Genomic DNA, 17014 nt, shown 5'->3' with positions numbered 1-17014 from the left:
GCAGCTTGTTTGTAAATGTCTGAGTTCTCTTCCTAATCTGTTTCCTGTCTTTTTTCCTTCCTCTTGCTTCAGTGCAGAGTAGAAGAGGTGAGGTAACTTCATTTCTTCTGTGGTCTCTGCTGCAGTTTTGGGGGCTCTTGCATAGTGCATGACTACAGCAAGTTTAACGATGTTGTTTAGGGGAAAACTACTGCAAACTACTTTTTGTTCATTGGGGGTTTTTTTTGTTTTATTTTGTTTTGTTTTTCAAGACAGGGTTTCTGGGGATCAGGCTAACCTTGAGCTCACAGAGATCCGCCTGCCTCTGCCTTCTGCCTTCCAAGTGCTGGGATTAAAGGCATGCGCCACCAACAACTGGCTACATGCTAATTTTTAAAGAATGGATCTAAAATATTACTTAATGTATTCTGGTGTTTTTGTAATAGGAAGTTTGTTAAAAGTACTAATTTTTATGAAGGAATACAGAACAGTTTTTCCCATTTGGGGAGTGGCTCTTTTAAAAAGCACTGTGGGTCTGGGAAAGTGGCCTCAAGGTTCAGAGCACTCATGCTCTTCCAGAGGTCCAGGGTCAGTTCCCGCAGCTGACTCCACAGGCACTATACACTTGTGGTGCACAGACATCCATGAAGGCAACACATGCATACACATTTTTAAAAAGAAGAAAAAAGAAAATTGAAAAAAAGGGGGAAAGCATTCAAGTTATCCTCATTGTAAAAAAAAAATTTAATCTGTACAAAAATATAAAATTCTGTCCTTGACTTCACTAATCCCAGTTTCAGTAAATAATTTATACTTAGATATTAAAATGGTTTTCTGTACATATTTATTTCTCTATGAGTGTTCTGTCTGCATGGTGATGACAATGCCCATGGTCTCACTTTTCTTGCCTTTTGAGGATGTTTTTCCTTAACCAGTATAGGACACTTGGAGGCATTTTGAGCTTCCACTCATTTGATTTCTTGATAAGTATTTTACATTTTAAGGTAGAGTAGGTCTACTTCCCCTGAGTATTTTTTTAACCTATAAACTCACAGGTTAACTGAATTTTTTTTTTAATAGAAAAGAATTGGGGTCTTTGCTAATTTTTTTTTTTTTTTGGTATTTCTTTCTTTCTTTATTATTTATTATTATACAGTGTTCTGCCTATACATGCCTGCAGGTCAGAAGAGGGGACCAGACCTCATTACAGATGGTTGTGAGCCACCATGTGGGTGCTGGGAATTGAACTCAGGCCCTCAGAAGAGCAGCCAGTGCTCTTAGCCTCTGAGCCATCTCTCCAGCCCTGCTAAATAATGTTTTAAATGCATACAAAATCACAAAATCTTTTTCAATCATAAAGAAAATTTGTTATGTAAATACAATGTAAATACAATTTAAAGCGTTGACAGGATAGTTCACTTGGTGAAGTGTGTTTTGAATTAGCATGAAGACCATTACTATGGCCCCAGAACCTGTGAAAAAGCAGAGGGTGGTAGGATGCCTTTGGGAGGCTGAAACACAGAAACAGGCAGCCTCCTGGGGTTTGCTGACCTACCCAGTTACTGATGAGCTCCAAGACCAGGGAGTCTCTGAAAACAAGGTGGAAGCTCCTGCAGAACAACACCCAAAGTTGGTTTCTGGTGTGTGTGTGCACGCGCGCACACACACACACACACACACAAAATCTTCATAAGCGCACACTTGTTAATTTTAGAAAGAAATAGGCTAGATATGGGGGTAAATACCTTTAATTTCAGTACAAAAGAGGCTAATGCAGGAGGATCACATTTTGGGACCTTCGTGGGCTCTATAATGATATTCTCTCTTCAAAGCCAAAAAAAAAAAAAAAAATGAGCTGCAGTTGACCTGCATGGGCTCCTAGGTGAGGGGAGACTGAGCTGAGTTTCTACTAACATGATGCCATTGACCTTAGTAAAAATGAAGAATTAAACTGTTAAAGTTTTGTGAAATGGTTTTGCTTTGGTCAGCCTGTTTTAAAGGGATGGTGCATGCACTTGCAAATCTCTCTTGTGGAGTCTGGTGTGAGGGTTTTTTCCACTGACATGATTCTTTCCCCCCACATATAGTTTAAAGTTTACTCTGGAAAGATAAACTATATTGACTTTAAGTAATTTAGAGTTAAGTTCTTTCCATAGGCTTTGCTTGTTTCGTTTTGCTCCTCCCCGCCCCCCAAAACCTTTATGGGAAGTAATGGTAATTTTTTTTCTTTTGGTAGCTGAAAAAAAAATCATGATATACATTTGTGTTTGCTTTTTATTTAAACAGAATGCTTTTTTCTGCTGTTGAGGTATTTGAAGCGACTTTTTTCTAAACCCAAATGACCTCAAAGTATTATCTTCCAGACTTCTTTTTCTGTCTGCTGCCTAGTCTGAGCAGGTCATCACGGTGAAGGCTAGCTGAGTTGACTCTTTTTAATGGAATTTTATTCGGAAACTGAAACAGGCATCAAAAGTCCTGGACTACTCTTTCTTCTCCTTCTCCTCCTCTTCCTTCTCCTCCTCACCCTCCCCCCTCTCTCATTACCATGCTCCAGCTGACTGGGATTTAATGGTCACATGTCATTGCTAACTGCTCACAATGATGGCTGTTAGATTGTGGGTGCTTTTTGAATCTTCAGAGATGAAATATTCAGCTTTTTACTTATTTTTCACAATAATCTGAAAATTGGTCACCTGGGAAAGAAAGTAGTTCTTTCTTCACTAGGAAAACGTGTCCTTGCTTAGAAGTGAGTTTTTAGGCAAGAAAAACAACCCCTCTTGGAGGCCTTGTTTATGTGACTTGTAGGTTCAGTCTTACTAGATCTTTTGGGGGGTGTTTGTTTGGGTTTGGGTTTTTCAAGACAGGGTTTCTCTGTATGACAGTCCTGGCTCTCCTGAAACTTGCTTTGTAGACCAGGCTGGCCTGAAACTCACAGAGATCTGCCTGCCTCTGCCTCCCAAGTGCTAGGATTAAAGGCGTACATCACCACCACCCAGCTGCCTTTAGATATTTTCAGTAAACATTTATTATAAAACGTATTCTATCCTAGTAACTTTTTTAAGAAAAAGACTGTTAGGTATTCTGTTTCATAAATAAACCACACACCTTGGTGAAAGTATCTTTGTCCAGTTTTTTACTTTTTTTAATCTGCAGAAATCATTTGGTGGTGATGAGGATGTGACAGGTCTTGTATATTGCCCAACCCAGCCTTGTACCTTGTTTCATATGATCATCCTGCCTCAGTAGTTAGCACATGTCACCAGGCCGTATACATTTTCATTATTCTTTTTGAAAAAAATAATAACTTATTTCACAGTGAACTATTCTTCCTGGTGCAGAGTATTCCTAGAAAATAAGGAAACGGTATGTCAAACCTGTTTTTGAAAAAGCCTTGTTAGATATAGCCTAGAGTTGCCTCAAACTCAGCTTCCCAGGTACTGAGATTACAGGAATATACCACCATACCCATCTTGGCCCTGTTTTTAAAAGAAACATATAGATTATTTCTTTTATAGAATAGAAGAAACTCAATACCCCATGTATTTCTGTTAAATTCTAAAGAGAGGCTGTATCCCAGAGTGGTTTTAGCATTAGGTCCTAATGCCCTTTGCTTGCTTCTTCCAGTTAAATTTATATATTTGCCAATACTTATGTACCCACAAATACTAAATAAATCTGGTATTAGTGCCCAACATAAATATGTTCCAAGTGTGTCATACCTTTTAAACTTTTGTATTTGTTTTTGAAACAGAATCTCATAGTAACCCTTGCTAGCTTGAACTGCTAATCCTCCTGCCTCTCCCTCCTGAGTGCTGGAGTGTGGACCACCATGCCTGGGTTTGTACAGTATTTTCAAATTCTTCCTTTTGCATGTATAAGCATGTAATAGGATGTGCATAGTGTTCGCAGTAGCACAACATCCATTGTCAGATCATTCCCTGCACAAGTGTGAAAATTTTATTTTAATTGGTATTACCCTTGAAAGATATTTTTAACTTATTTTAAAAACCTAGAGCTAGGTGTAAGAGGCATTTGTTAACCACATGGTGTGTGTGTGTGTGTGTGTGCATGCGCGTGTGTGTGTAAAGTTTACTGCTGAAAAGGCAAAATGTTCTTGAGTTAGCTTCTTTCTTGCTTTTTCTTTCAGATAAAGCTTCTCCAAGAAGGCTGCCCAGGAAGCGGGCACAGAAGAGATCAGTGGGATCTGATGAGTAAATGTTCTTTGTGCAACAATTCAGTCTGTGCTTCCCCTGCCCTAATGTTTTTCGGCCATGGGAATTAGTGCAGAGAAGCCATATCACCATAGAAGGCAACTCCTGCTTATGTGTGGACTGAGCAATCAGAGTCTGTGGCGATAATCTTGCTGAAAATGCACTGCATTCGTTTTTCTAAAGTAACAAATTTGGGTTTTCTTTTTTTAAAAAAAAACAAAACATTAAACTGTGTGGGTGTGAGTGTCTGAGCAGTTGTCTTACCAGAATCATTGTCAGACTACCTGAAACATGCCTTTAGAATACTCAGCAAAACGCTGTTGCCACCTCCCTTGTGATATTTTATGATTTTTACCCCAGCTCAATTGATACTTTTCCCCAGTGTAGTTTAGATGTTCTGCCTTTTAATGAAATAATTTGTTCATTTCTTGGAATCAAATCTGAATTCATGGCACAAACTGGCCTTTTGCTTGCTGTCTGCTACAGTTTATATTCTAAAGGCACAGGCAGGTGTGGCTGCTGGCTGAACAACAGAGGCATGTTGTTGAGTGTTTGCTGCTGTTTACTGTGTGCACACCTTCAGGAACTTACCGATAGAGTCAAAGAATTTTGGAATCTCTAAGCAACAAAATTGTGAAACCTGACACTTCTATTGATATTGGTATATAAATCCTAATTCCACACCTGTTTTTTTGTTTGTTTGTTTGTTTGTTTTGTTTTGTTTTGTTTTGTTTTTAAACAAAAAATTGTCGATGCAAACTGGGATGTTGTGTTGTTTCTTGTTCTATGTGACTTGTGAGAGCTTTGGAGTGACCTCCTTCCCTTGCTTCTTTGCTTGTTGTTGGGTTTAAGCAGAGCTTTTTGTTCTTAGAAATACTCCTAAGAAAAATGGTCATGGTCTATAGACCAAGGGGATCAAATTGTCAGGGCAGGGTACATTTTAGTTAATCCTAATCTACAAAAACATTAATTGGATAGATTTAAAATAGTTACAAGGTTTATCTTTTAACTTGCTCTTTTGAGGTTTTGATTGTTGACCTACATGCTATCATTGTTAATTTGAAAAATTCCCAGAATTTAAGCACTTAAGATTTCGGGACCAAAATTAAGTTGGTTTTGATAACAATACCTTAACTTACTCTTGCCTAAACTAGTGAATTAAGTTTGACATTATTGTCAGACTTAATAGAAATTAACATTGAGTGTGAATGAGTAAGAGACTTGGCTCTGTGTTTAAGCCATATTCTCCCTGGTGTATTACAAGGAAGTAGTAATTTCAGTAGGTTCTTCTATTCCTGACTTCTTCTCATTTTTATTGGAAGGTCCAATCCCTTCCCCACACACCTACAGGAAAACAACAAAACAAAACATAGACAGAAACAGAACTTCCAAGCTGTGTAAGATGTTAACCAAAGCCAATAATGATAGAAGGTCTTCTGTAATTGTTAATCACGTTGCAAAAGGGACTGAAATGTCAAATTGCCTGTGTTTGCATTGTTGAACTGTAAACTTTCTATGCCTGTAATATAATGTGTGCGGGTTTTTAAATTGAGCTGTATAATCAGTTTATTTTGAAAAGGTGCTTTGAGGCCTGAGGAACTGTATGGTTTTTAACTTGATGTAATATAGGAGACGCTTCTCATTCTCAAGCATTTTCCAGAATCTTCTGTGAATATCTGCGTTTGTTAAGCTACTGTAACATACTACAGTAAGGTATACATAATTAAAACCTTTAAATGGCCCGTAGAGTTTGACTAAACACCTGGGTAAAAACATGGGTAGTTGCAGAAACCACACTTATAGCCGCCACGTTCTCATCCCTGAGTAATTGCCTTATACACCAGCTCTTTGTTTCTGAGGCCCAGATTAGAGCCTCGGGCGTGTAGAATGTATTACTTTTTAGTGGAGACTGGGGACAGCTGAAACTCAAGTCTTCAAATGCCAGGCGCCTACTATAGCATCAGTAAGTATTTAGCAGAAACTAACTCCATAATGAATGGAATTCAATTCCACACATGGTTTGTTCAAGCACACTTAATAAGTAGTCTACTTTTAAATGTCTTTTTAAAATGTAAATACTTGGATGAAACGCTTTTTCTTTTTTGTTTCAATATAGTCATTTGCATTGCATCAACCTTAGTTCCAGAATTTATCTTGTTTGAACAAGTGGGTTTCAGAATCTGTTAAATGACTTTAAGGATCATGTGTATCAAACCTATGACCCAGACCTTTGAGAATAATGTGTCATAAAGCATGGATTCCACTCTGGTTGTATAGCTTCATCATTTGAATCATGTTTTGTAGTAGGGACTTGGGACTGATAAACTGTCCCCTGCAATATTGCCTGAGGAGTTTTAGGAGCGGTGAGACTTTGTAAAAGCCTAGGGGGAAAGGACCAGGTAGAAACGAGAGTAGCGATGACAACAGAAAAGCAAACTTTGGTAGGTGGAATAACAGCAGCCTAGGGTTGTTAGGGAGAGAGGCCAGTGGTACAGTGTTGGAACAGTAGCGCTAAGATTAGGGAGGTACAGTAGATGACATTTCATGCAAGGACATCCAGCATTCATCTCTTTTAGGGCAAAGGTGTTCATACTCTTGGGATAAAAGGAAATGTGCTTGGTAGTGCATTTGAGTTATGAATTTTCTTTGTTTTTAGATGGGATCTTACGGCTTGCTCAGGATGGTCTTGAATTCCTACAGTATGGCGTGAAATATTCTAATTTAGCTCAGAACAATATATATACTCTCATCAAGAGGTTGATAGGTTAGACCCTTGGTTTTTCTTTGAGTTCCAGAATTGTATGTTAGCTTAAATTAAGACTATTTCTAGATGCAGTTGAAGCACTTAACAGTGTGGGCAGCATTTATGCCATAGAGCTAGTTCATATACGTGATCTATATTTCTTAGTCCTCCCTTACTCATCTAGTGAAGAGTACCTGATGTCATGTTTCCTGGTAGCAGTGTATATGTGATGTTGGGTTTCATGGTTATTCTCATATGTGTTTCAGAAAAAAACCACCTGTGCAGAGCACTTCCGAAGAGGAGAGAATAGGGCTTAGCAATTATTGCAGATAGCTAAGCAAATTGTTGATTCCAAGTATTAATTTTGTTGATATTTACATGGTTTTATTACTTTTTCATTTACATAAAACCGAGACTTGTGATTCTCTCTGAAGTTCTGGGGGTCTTTTCTAGATGGTGGAATTCTGTAGGGACTACACACTAAAGCTGGTCCCCTGTGGTTGCCTTTGTAAGGGAATGGGAAGGGAAGGAAGCTTGTCTGGTGAACGTTGTTCTCACGTAGTGTGTGGTGGAAAGTCACTGAATTTAAGTGAGTTGGAGGCTTCAGAGATAGCTGTTTTCAAAACCTCTGTGTTCTTTCTCTGTACTCCAGGCAGCATGGAAATTTTATAAAATCAAGCATCTGGGCAGCTTGCAAATACTCATTTTCCAGAATCCAGCAGCTGGAAAGTGGAGATAGCTTTTGGTATTGGATGTCCAGTATATGCTTGTACCATGTACACATTGAACACACTTGCCACTTAGCTCATAGGCACTGCAGAAATGCATCTTTACACTTTGCTTGTGGTGTGTGTGTGTGTGTGTGTGTGTGTGTGTGTGTGTGTGTTTACTTGAACTGGTTACATACATAATTTTTATAATTTAGTTAACCACAATACCCTAACATTTAGTCTTCATTAAATAGTATAGTTTATATGTCTCCCCAATAAAGAGTTTATATTCTTTAAAAAAAAATGTCTTCTGACAGTGTGTGGTGGTGCACATTTGTAATCCCAGCACTGGGGAGGCAGAAGGAGAAAGATCATGAGAAAGTCCAGCTTGGCCACATAGCAAGTCCCTGTTTCAAAAAAATGAAAGCAGTTTGTTTGAATTTTTTTAGCTGAACTATCCATATTCATGTTAGAGATGTAATAGTTGTTTGTAGTACACAGGCAGGTAGGGACAGGTCTAGAGTTACAAGACCTCTCACCTAGTTTCTGTTCAGTTTGGATTTTCTTTAGGCACAGTAAGACATTGTAAAGAAAATCCAGTGTATCCGTGTACCTGGAAAGCCCAAAGGTTAGGTCTTTAGTCTTCAAGGCACAGAGATGTAATTTGTGCCTGTGGTGTTCTTTGCTTTTCTTTATACAGACTACTACTGTGTGTGCCTGTGACAGTTGTCCTGTTGTCACATCTCCCTCTGCTAGACTGTGAGCCCAGTACTTGTGTACTGACAGTCTCTAGCTCAGTTAGGTGGAGACCTGTTACTGCCTAAAGAAGCATCAAGGCCAGTGGAGCTCTGAGTTTGAGGTTAGCCTAATCTATTTAGTGAGTTCTAGGCCGATCAGAACTACATAGTGAGACAATGTCTCCAAAAAAAAGGCAACACGGACTGGGAACATAGCTAAGTTGACAATGGCGTGGCAAGCATGAAGACTTGGGTTTGAGCTCCTGAATCCATATGAAAATGCCAGGTACGGTGGCATGTGCCAGCCAGCTCTGTCTCAAGGGTAGAGGACAGCATTCCTAAGGATGATACCCAAGGTTGTCCTGTGCAGTTTGAAGGCAGTTTAGACAAGAGGATGGGAAATACTGAAGAATGGTGTTCATAGAGTTTAGTGCTTGGCTCATGTGCACAAGACCTGAGTTCAGTTCCTTGTGCCAATAAATAAAGGTGCTCAAGTCAGATTTATCGAGTCCTTGCTTCATGTTCATTCAGTCATCAGACATGCGACATAGCCTCTGGGAGTCTGGGACACCTACTTCTGTAATTGCTGCCTAACACTCAACTGGAGGTGTAAGGAATCCCTTGATGAGTGTGTTCATTGTGCACACAGTAGGCTCCCCTGTGTCTTAGTGACAACCCTCGGGACTGTATGAGCCCTAACAGTTCTGGCGGACTTTCTGTAGTAGACTGTTCTCAATCCCCAGATGGACTCTTCCTTTCACACCATCCTCTCCATCTCCGACTTTGCCTGCTTCTTGAAAGCTTCATCGTAAGTTCTGCAACTCCTCCTGCTTCCACTGTGTCTACTTTTTCTCCTTTGTCAGAATGTCCCCTGTGCTGTTTCCTTGCTTTCCCTTCACTAGGTTTGCAGCATTTCAATTTTCTTCTGACTTATCTCTGCCCTGGCAAAGCCTGCTCTTCTAGGGTCTCGTGGCACTCACATGGCCAGAGCCGTCTACAGTTACCTGGTCTTCATCAGCCTTAAGTCCACTTTCCCGTCCAGGCTGTGCTTCAGCGCGCGATCATTTCTCACCACCACCGTTTCATGTTGGTGGGTTTTCTGTCCTGGGTTCTTTGCTCTAAATTGTTTACTTTAGGGGCATTCTAACTGCCTGTGACCTGTTAGTCTCCTTTCCTAGGCCAATAGCATGTTTTGTGTCCCTCTGCAGCTCTTGGGTCACTTTTGAGCAACACAGCTCCCCGTTTGTCTAGCCTTAATTAACGAATGACAGCAACTTCAGTTCTGCTGCTAATGATTATTAGATTTCTGTTCTCTCTGCTTCTGCAATACCTCTGATTCAGAAACATCACTTTTCTGTTCGTGATTCCCTTCAGGAGACTTGGAGCTGCTATTTTAACTTAACGCGTCCCCGCTTGTGGTTTCCTACAGTGTGCTTCAAGCAGGTTCATTTATTAGGAAGCATTCTAGTGTGCTCTCCATGGTGATGTGTCTGAAGGTGTTCTTTGGGTGTCTTTTGTGTCTGTTCAGTGAAAATGGGAGTAATGAACCAGTAATTCTCATGCAACTTCGATATGCATTCCACATGAGTATCAAGATTACTGTGCTAAGTCTGGACATAAAGGTGCCTACCACTTGGAACTGCTTTGCTTCTGTTTCCAAGGCTTGCCCATTATCACGGCTGACCGGGAGAGCCTCACTGCAATATCTTGAGAGATGAGAGGCACAAAGATACCTAAAGTACTAAGCAGTAGACTAGGCATGGTGGCACATGCCTTTAACCCCAGCACTTAGGAGGTAGCAGTAGGTGGATCTCTCATGAGTTCTGGACCAGCCTGGTCTATGTAGTGAGATCCTGTCTAAAAATAAATTACAAACTTGATCATTATTTTGCTCAGAATTATGTTTTTAAAAGTTAGCGCATTCTCTACATACAAAAATGTTGCCATTCCAAACAACAAAGTAGTGTTGTCAAGTGGACTAACAATTTTATACCTAGCTTGATGATGTAGACTTTTAATCCCAGCTGTTCGGGTGGTTGAGGCCGGAGGATTTGTGACTTCTAGGCCTGCTTGGGCTGTAAGGTGAATTTCAAGACCAGCCAGCACAACTTAATGAGATCCTATCTGGAAAGAGCTGGGGATGGAGCTCAGTGGTAGAGAGCTTGTTTAGGGTGTGTGAGGCCCTGGGTCCATCCCCAGCACGCACATGCTCACGTGTACACGTGTGCATACACATTTCACGTGTGCTGCTGGGCTGTTGACTTTGCAGATCATGGCCATAAAAGATACATGAGGGTTCTGAGACCTACCCTCCTCCCGTTCTCACTGATACTAAGAGTGGGCTTCCAGTAATCACACACCACAAAGCAGCCAGTTAAACCTGCTGTCACCTGGACACCCAGTGAGACAGGAACACCAGGTGTCCCTCCCAGCTCTTCTCCACACAGTCACGCTATGTTCCTCACAGAAAGGTCATTTGGCAGCGGCTGGAAACCTGGAGATGTGGCTTTATAACTGATGTTTCCATCCTTTTCTGTGAAAGAAGAGCATGCTCTGAAGAATTAGGAAAAACAAGGACTATAAGAGCCAATATTTTGTTTTCTTCTAAATGCTTGGAACAGTATTAAATTTCAGATTAACTTTAAATGCTAAGTCTAGGAAGAACCTAGAATGCTGATGCTGTCTGTGCTAGGGCGGTGGAATTTTTTTTTTCTTTTTCAAAATGTTTGTAAAGTGCTTATATTTTATAATGAAAGCAATAAATATGAATGTTGAATTTATCTGGGCCTCCAGAGATGAGTGTGATCCTCAAAGCAGTTACAGATAGCTTTCTTGTAACAAAAAGGAAAAGAAAAGTGAGCCAATGCCTGAAATGTGTTATCACACTTCCTGTTTGAAGGTTGGGATAACTGCTCACAGACAGCCCCTGCAGGTATTTTATGTCATCCTTGCTGTGAACTGCCAATGTCCCATTCTCCCCTCTGCTCTGCACTAGCCCAGCCCCCATGTTCAGTTCAGTGCGACCTCCCTGCCCTGGCCATGTCAGGACCTTGACTTTTCCTGTGGGCACTCCTCTGGCTGTGGTGCTCCCCTGTGGCCTACAGGGTGCGCCAGGGTCTTCGTTAGAGCATCCTCCCTGCCTTGTCCTCACCTGCACACCCTCTCCAGCCTCACTCCAGCTTACCTCGGGACGCTTCCCCTGACTGTGAGCATCACACACCTTCCTTTGTTGTCCTTGTCCTCCTCCTCCTGACACTTAACATTGTTTCACCCTTGTGAGATGTGAGCTTTAGGACCAGAACTGTTGAAGGCCTAGGGATGTTGCTCAGTGGTAGATCCAGTGCCTCAGATGCACACGGCCCTACACTGCACACAGCTCAACCAAAACAAAGTCACTAGATGGAGTCTTCAAATAGTATCTGATGCTAGGAATTCTTTACACAGCTGCACTATGATACATTTGCAAATAAGAAAATTAAAAGTTCCAGTTAATTTGATTTTTAAAAAATTCCACTATTAAGCTGCAAAACTGAGATTCAAACAGGTTCGTGTGTGTATCCTGAGCTATGATTGTGCTGCCTTCCATATAAAACTCCCTCCAAACCAAAACTCCCTCCTGGTCACCATCCACTGAAAACCCAGGGGAGAGGAGACGTTTGCATGCTGGGCTTGGGTTTTCAGGAAGGACCTTGAGTCTCTGCAGAGAGCTGATGGGATCTGGAGTGGAGACTGCTGCTCATTTCAAGAAATGGCAGCCAGGGCCTCCCAATCGCTGCGCAATGGTTTCTGTGAAATTCCATCTGGTGGCTCTAGAAAGGGCACGGAAGCATGGCAGGTGTAGCTTCAGTACGAAAAACTTGTTCCTAAACTAAGTTGTAACCACAGACACCTTCTTATGTGCTTAATGACCAGGCATTACCAAATGATGCCAAGCAAAAATCACTAACCCCTCACAGACAGCACAAACTGGCCACTAACCTTGACAGTAGCGGGAGGAGAGGGACAAGAAAGCAGTCAACGTTTAGTCCCTCCATTGTTCTGCTTCCAAAGACTAGTGTGGGGTCACAAATATTTAAAACTAAGTACCAGCTGGTCACAGATACAGTAAAGATCCTAGTAATCCTGCTGAGGCAGGAGGCTTGCTGGGTGTTTAAAGGATAGCCTGGGCTAAAAAGTGAGCCCTTGTCTCAGACAGCCTAGTTAGAGCCAATGAGATGGCTCGGAGGATTAAAAAAGACGTGCTGTACAAGCCAGAATCGAGAAGCAGAGCGCCAACTTCGCAGTTTGACCTCTGACCTCTACATAGGTGTCTGCATACACACACACACACCATAAATTTTAAATTTCAATTAAAAAAAAAAACAAAACAGGGTAGTGGTGGCTTACACCTTTAATCCCAGCACTCAGGAGGCAGAGGTAGGTGAATCTCTGAATTCGAGGCTAGCCTGGTTTATACACTGAGTCCTAGGACAGCCAGATGTACACAGAGAGACCTTGTTTTGAGAAAAACTAAACAAGCAAACAAAAATACAAAGAAAATGCACACATTTCTAAATGTGTATAAAAGTCCATTTCTGTATTCTGCCCTTCAGGGAGCTTCCAAATGATAAAGTATTGCTAGGCAGGCAAGATGGCTCAGCAAGTAAAGGCATTTGCCACCAAGTCAGAGTTGGATCCCATATGGTGGGAGGAAAGAACTGACCCCACAAAGTTGTCCTCTGATCATATACACACGCATGCGCACACACAATAATAACAAACATAAAAAAAATAAAAAGAAAACATTTTAATGTGGGAGGTATTCCCTTGAAGCCAGTTTGCACAGATGTCTTTTTGCTGCCCTCTGCTGCCCATTGAGGGTATGGCAGTGACTGAACCTCCCAGTCCCAGGGCCTCCTAGCTGGTTCATACTGCCTGAAAGCTGGAGAAACTTGGGAAGACTTCTCTCCTAAACACACTACTTATGCCAGTTGACCCTTCGCACAGCATGCCTGTGATGTGCCCCACTCTAAATTACACATTACTGCAGAATGGAAAATACTGCTTTATCAATAAAGCCATCTGTGAAATGTCCTTGGTTACCAGAACAATTTGTCAGTAGGAAGATGGTTGCTGTAATACACATCCTTCCCCCACAGGCCATCCATAGCACGGCCAGCCACAGGCAGTATGTGCCCGCTAGACTCATTTTCTCTCCCCAACTTATGGGTCGCGACCCCTTTGGATCACATACAGACCTCCTGCATATCAGCTATTTACATTACAATTCATAACAGTAGCAAAATCACAGTGATGAAGTAGTAACGGAAATCATTTTATGGTTGGGGTAGCCAGATCATGAGAAACTACATTAAAGGGTCTCATCTTTAGGAAGGAGGAGAACCACTGCCCCAAGAGAAGCAAGCTGAGCAAAGCAAGCTTGCCTGCCACGAACGGGCTCTTATTTATGTGTGTGACGTCATGAGAACAGAGCAGTTGGTTTCCAATCATTGGCTGATGGTGGTGCACTAACTGGTTCAGCTGCTGCGATGAACCCTTACCTGAATCCGCCTGCCCATTTACTGCATGGCTAACCTTCCTCTAGTTCCCTGACTTACCTCCGCCTGCTTCGTCGCCTGTCAAGGAGGGCCAGTAGAGTTACTAGTTAATCCAATGAAGGTTCTAAGTCTTTGAGTTTACCTTCACTTTTTTAAAAACAAGCAGCATGACAGAAAGCTGATCTGAATGCCCACCATGGCTTTCCCGGGGCTCCCCCGTGTGAGCAGTGATCGTGTGTCCGCCGCTAACGGAAGTGCTTGAATTTTGTTCTCCCAACCGTGACCTGTTTAAAAGGCTTAGATCTCTCATCCTCCCTCACTTCATCTGTCTCCGAGCAATCTCAGGTTGCTCCTGTGTGTGTAGCCAGCCACGCTGCCAGTGCCCAGCCCACACAAGTGTGCACGGATACACCTGGGACCTGCCTACTTAGAAAGTACATGCCAGATACCAATGTCCCCAAGTGGTGGACGTGGCCCCTGGCCACTGTGCTGCCAGGGCCTTGATCCACTGTGACTGCCATTCTTGTCCCTTCTGAGTCCACCCAGCATTACAGGGAGTCTGGGGATCCAAATTCTGGTCCACAGTTGCCTGGCAGGCCTTTTATGAACTGAGCCGTCTCGGTAGTTTCTCTCATTACCTTGGAACAGAGCTTTCTTGAACTCTGCCACGTCTCGGAGGATGGCTGTCTGTCCCATTAGCGCAGGCAGAGGGTTTCTTTCAGTCACACTGAGTTCTCAGGGTGTGTACACTGCCATTGGCTGAGAGGGTCATATCTTGCTCCCTGGGTCAGCAACAACGACAGCTTCTAGTCTAGAGCCCGGGACTCAAAGTTTGTTGGGTGGGTGAAGGGATAAGAATGGTCAGGCACTGATTTGCTTTCTAGAGCAAAGATCCTTACTGCTCTAGAGTCCTCTGTGGCCTCTACTCTAGGCTGCAGTGTGGTGAAGCTTCTTTTCACACCAGGTCCCTCCTGAAGCATGAAAGTGACCAAATCTCAGGGAAGAAGCACGCTGATTGGACCTTCTTTCTGGGAGGGGCTCATGCTCTGGGCCAATTTTAATAACTTTGACCTCCCGGCTTAGACTTTTCTCTTTGAGTCTTCATAGGGGAGAGTCCCTGACTCTTTGACAGGTGAAATGTTCAGATTCACACAGCAGCAGAAAGATGCCTTTGAGATGGTCGTAGGCCCCATTGCCCCATCCCACAAGCTCCGGACACCGGAGCAGTGACCGAGAGCACACCAAGCAGCCTCTGAGGTCACCCTGTCCCTTTGTTCTTTCAGGCGCAGAAAGAAGGACGCACACTGAGGGAACCCTGCAGCTCGGCCATCCTACTGTCTCAGGTGCATGATGTGCCTGCCTCCACTGCTTCCGGAAGTTTGCCTAGACCGGTGGTCCCTGGATGTCTTCTCTGCACCGGCTTGCTGTTTGTGAGATTTAGGACAGCACCAGCTGCTCAGCTGAACCCTCTGTGGAAATGGCTGTCACCAGGGCTTTGTGGCTGATGAACAACCGCTGCTGGGTGTTGTCTCAGGGTGGGGTGTTCCCAGGAAGTCCAGTGACTCTGACAGCTAGTGTGGAGGAAGGGAGGAGCCCAACCAGCCAGGAATGGAGGAACCTCAGACCAAGCTCTAGGTCACTTGGGTCAGTGGCCTTTCGTGTCCTCACACCATCTATGGCCTCATGACAAAGATGGCGGGAGACAGAGGAGTCTGTGTGAAGTGAGCTAGCATGCCTCCTTCATTGGACACAACTCAGCAACTTCCATGATTGTTTGAGGAAATGGTCAACGATGAGCATCCTCAGCTGGGCTTACAGGAGGCCTTATAAAGGGCTGAGTGGCCCCGCCCCCACTCCACAGGCCCACTGGTGGGGTTGAGCCAGACACCGGAGTCAGTACCACTTCCTACAAATGTAGATTCCCCTAGCAGGCTCTCCGGCTGTTTTCTGTGTGTTGACGCTTGCCGTGAGCTTGAGCCACGCTATTGGGACCGAGTTGAATTGCTTTGGATCAAATTGGATGGAAATAAATTGATATGAAAGGCTTACAGACATGTGTGGATCTTGCTGGGTGCCAGGCCTTGGGAGGTCAAAGGTGAAGGCAATCCCCCTTCCCAGGTGTATCCAATGATATCGCTGAGGGACTCACGGAAAGAGCACATTTGGGGTGGTGGGTGGTGAGCGTGGGAGGAGGTGAGAGCAACACACTGGCTGAAGGAAGCAGCCTTGCGTCTGGTCCAGGACACAGGCACACAGAGACAGGCTGGGTCACCAACCCTGCCACTGAACCACGTGCATCCCCTGGAAACAACCCCTCTGCCTACGCTACCAGCCTAAGTCAAACTCTGGGGTTTCAGAGAGCTGGCTCAAGAGCCTGCATTCAAAAAGAAAAAGGAAAAGAAAAGTCAGGTGTTGATGGCACAGGCCTTTGACCCCAGCAGAGATAGGCAGATCTCTGTGAGTTCCTGGACCACCAGAGCTGTTACACAGAGAAATACTGTCTCAAAAGAACAAAACAAATACACAAAGAAAAAGAAAAAACTCCCGCTGGGGAGGCAGGGTGCTGCTGCTGCATCGCAGCAGGGCGGCCAGCACCCCGCTTGTCTTTCCTAACTTCACGGTCACTTTATCTAAGATTCAAATGAACATGCTTGCACCTTCCAAGCTCTTGAGTACACAGGTCATGCTTGATTTAAGGAGTTAGAGGCCAAAGAAGGCAACATAGTAAGACTGATCTCAATTAAACACCAAAATTTGAACTCGGGACCCAACAGATGGCATGATTATGAGACACAAAACAGACACCCATTGGTTAGTGATCCCTGACCGCCTGCTGGTGTTCACTCTACTCTGAGTCTGACTTGTGATGAAGGGCTCACACGGGAGATGGGAGAACTGCGCCTGAGTCTATTGGATGAGGAGCAATTCCAAAATAGGCCCACAGAGGACGCCAGCACCCAGCATCACCACAGCAGGCCGCAGCCCAAATCGCTATGGGGGTTTTCCACTGCCCACTTCCCTTTTAGAAAAAGAAAGATTCACACCACAAGAGTGACACATCACAAGAATGACACATCACAAGGATGATGTGTCCAAA

The 17014-nt window shown here is 43.3% G+C and overlaps 1 protein-coding gene across 2 annotated transcripts in view; it reads left to right on the top strand.

The window, feature by feature from the left end:
* The window catches only part of Ssr1 (signal sequence receptor subunit 1), a 29846-nt gene extending 13879 nt beyond the window's left edge, over window positions 1–15967 (top strand). Inside the window, exons 8-9 of one of the 2 annotated variants that reach the window (XM_085699399.2) lie at window positions 4127–4190; window positions 15201–15967. In XM_085699399.2, coding sequence (XP_085555525.1) covers window positions 4127–4190; window positions 15201–15225 — 89 coding nt within the window. In that variant the 3' untranslated portion in view covers window positions 15226–15967. Of the gene's footprint in view, window positions 1–4126; window positions 11161–15200 lie in introns of those variants that run through there. The other variant, XM_085699400.2, reaches the window with a different exon arrangement.
* Window positions 15968–17014: the final 1047 nt, after the last annotated feature.

This window comes from Myodes glareolus, chromosome 14 (genome assembly GCF_982192425.1).
Source record: "Myodes glareolus chromosome 14, mMyoGla1.1, whole genome shotgun sequence".
In the NCBI taxonomy this organism is placed as follows: Eukaryota; Metazoa; Chordata; class Mammalia; order Rodentia; family Cricetidae; genus Myodes; species Myodes glareolus.
This window is presented reverse-complemented; position numbering and strand designations above follow the sequence as displayed.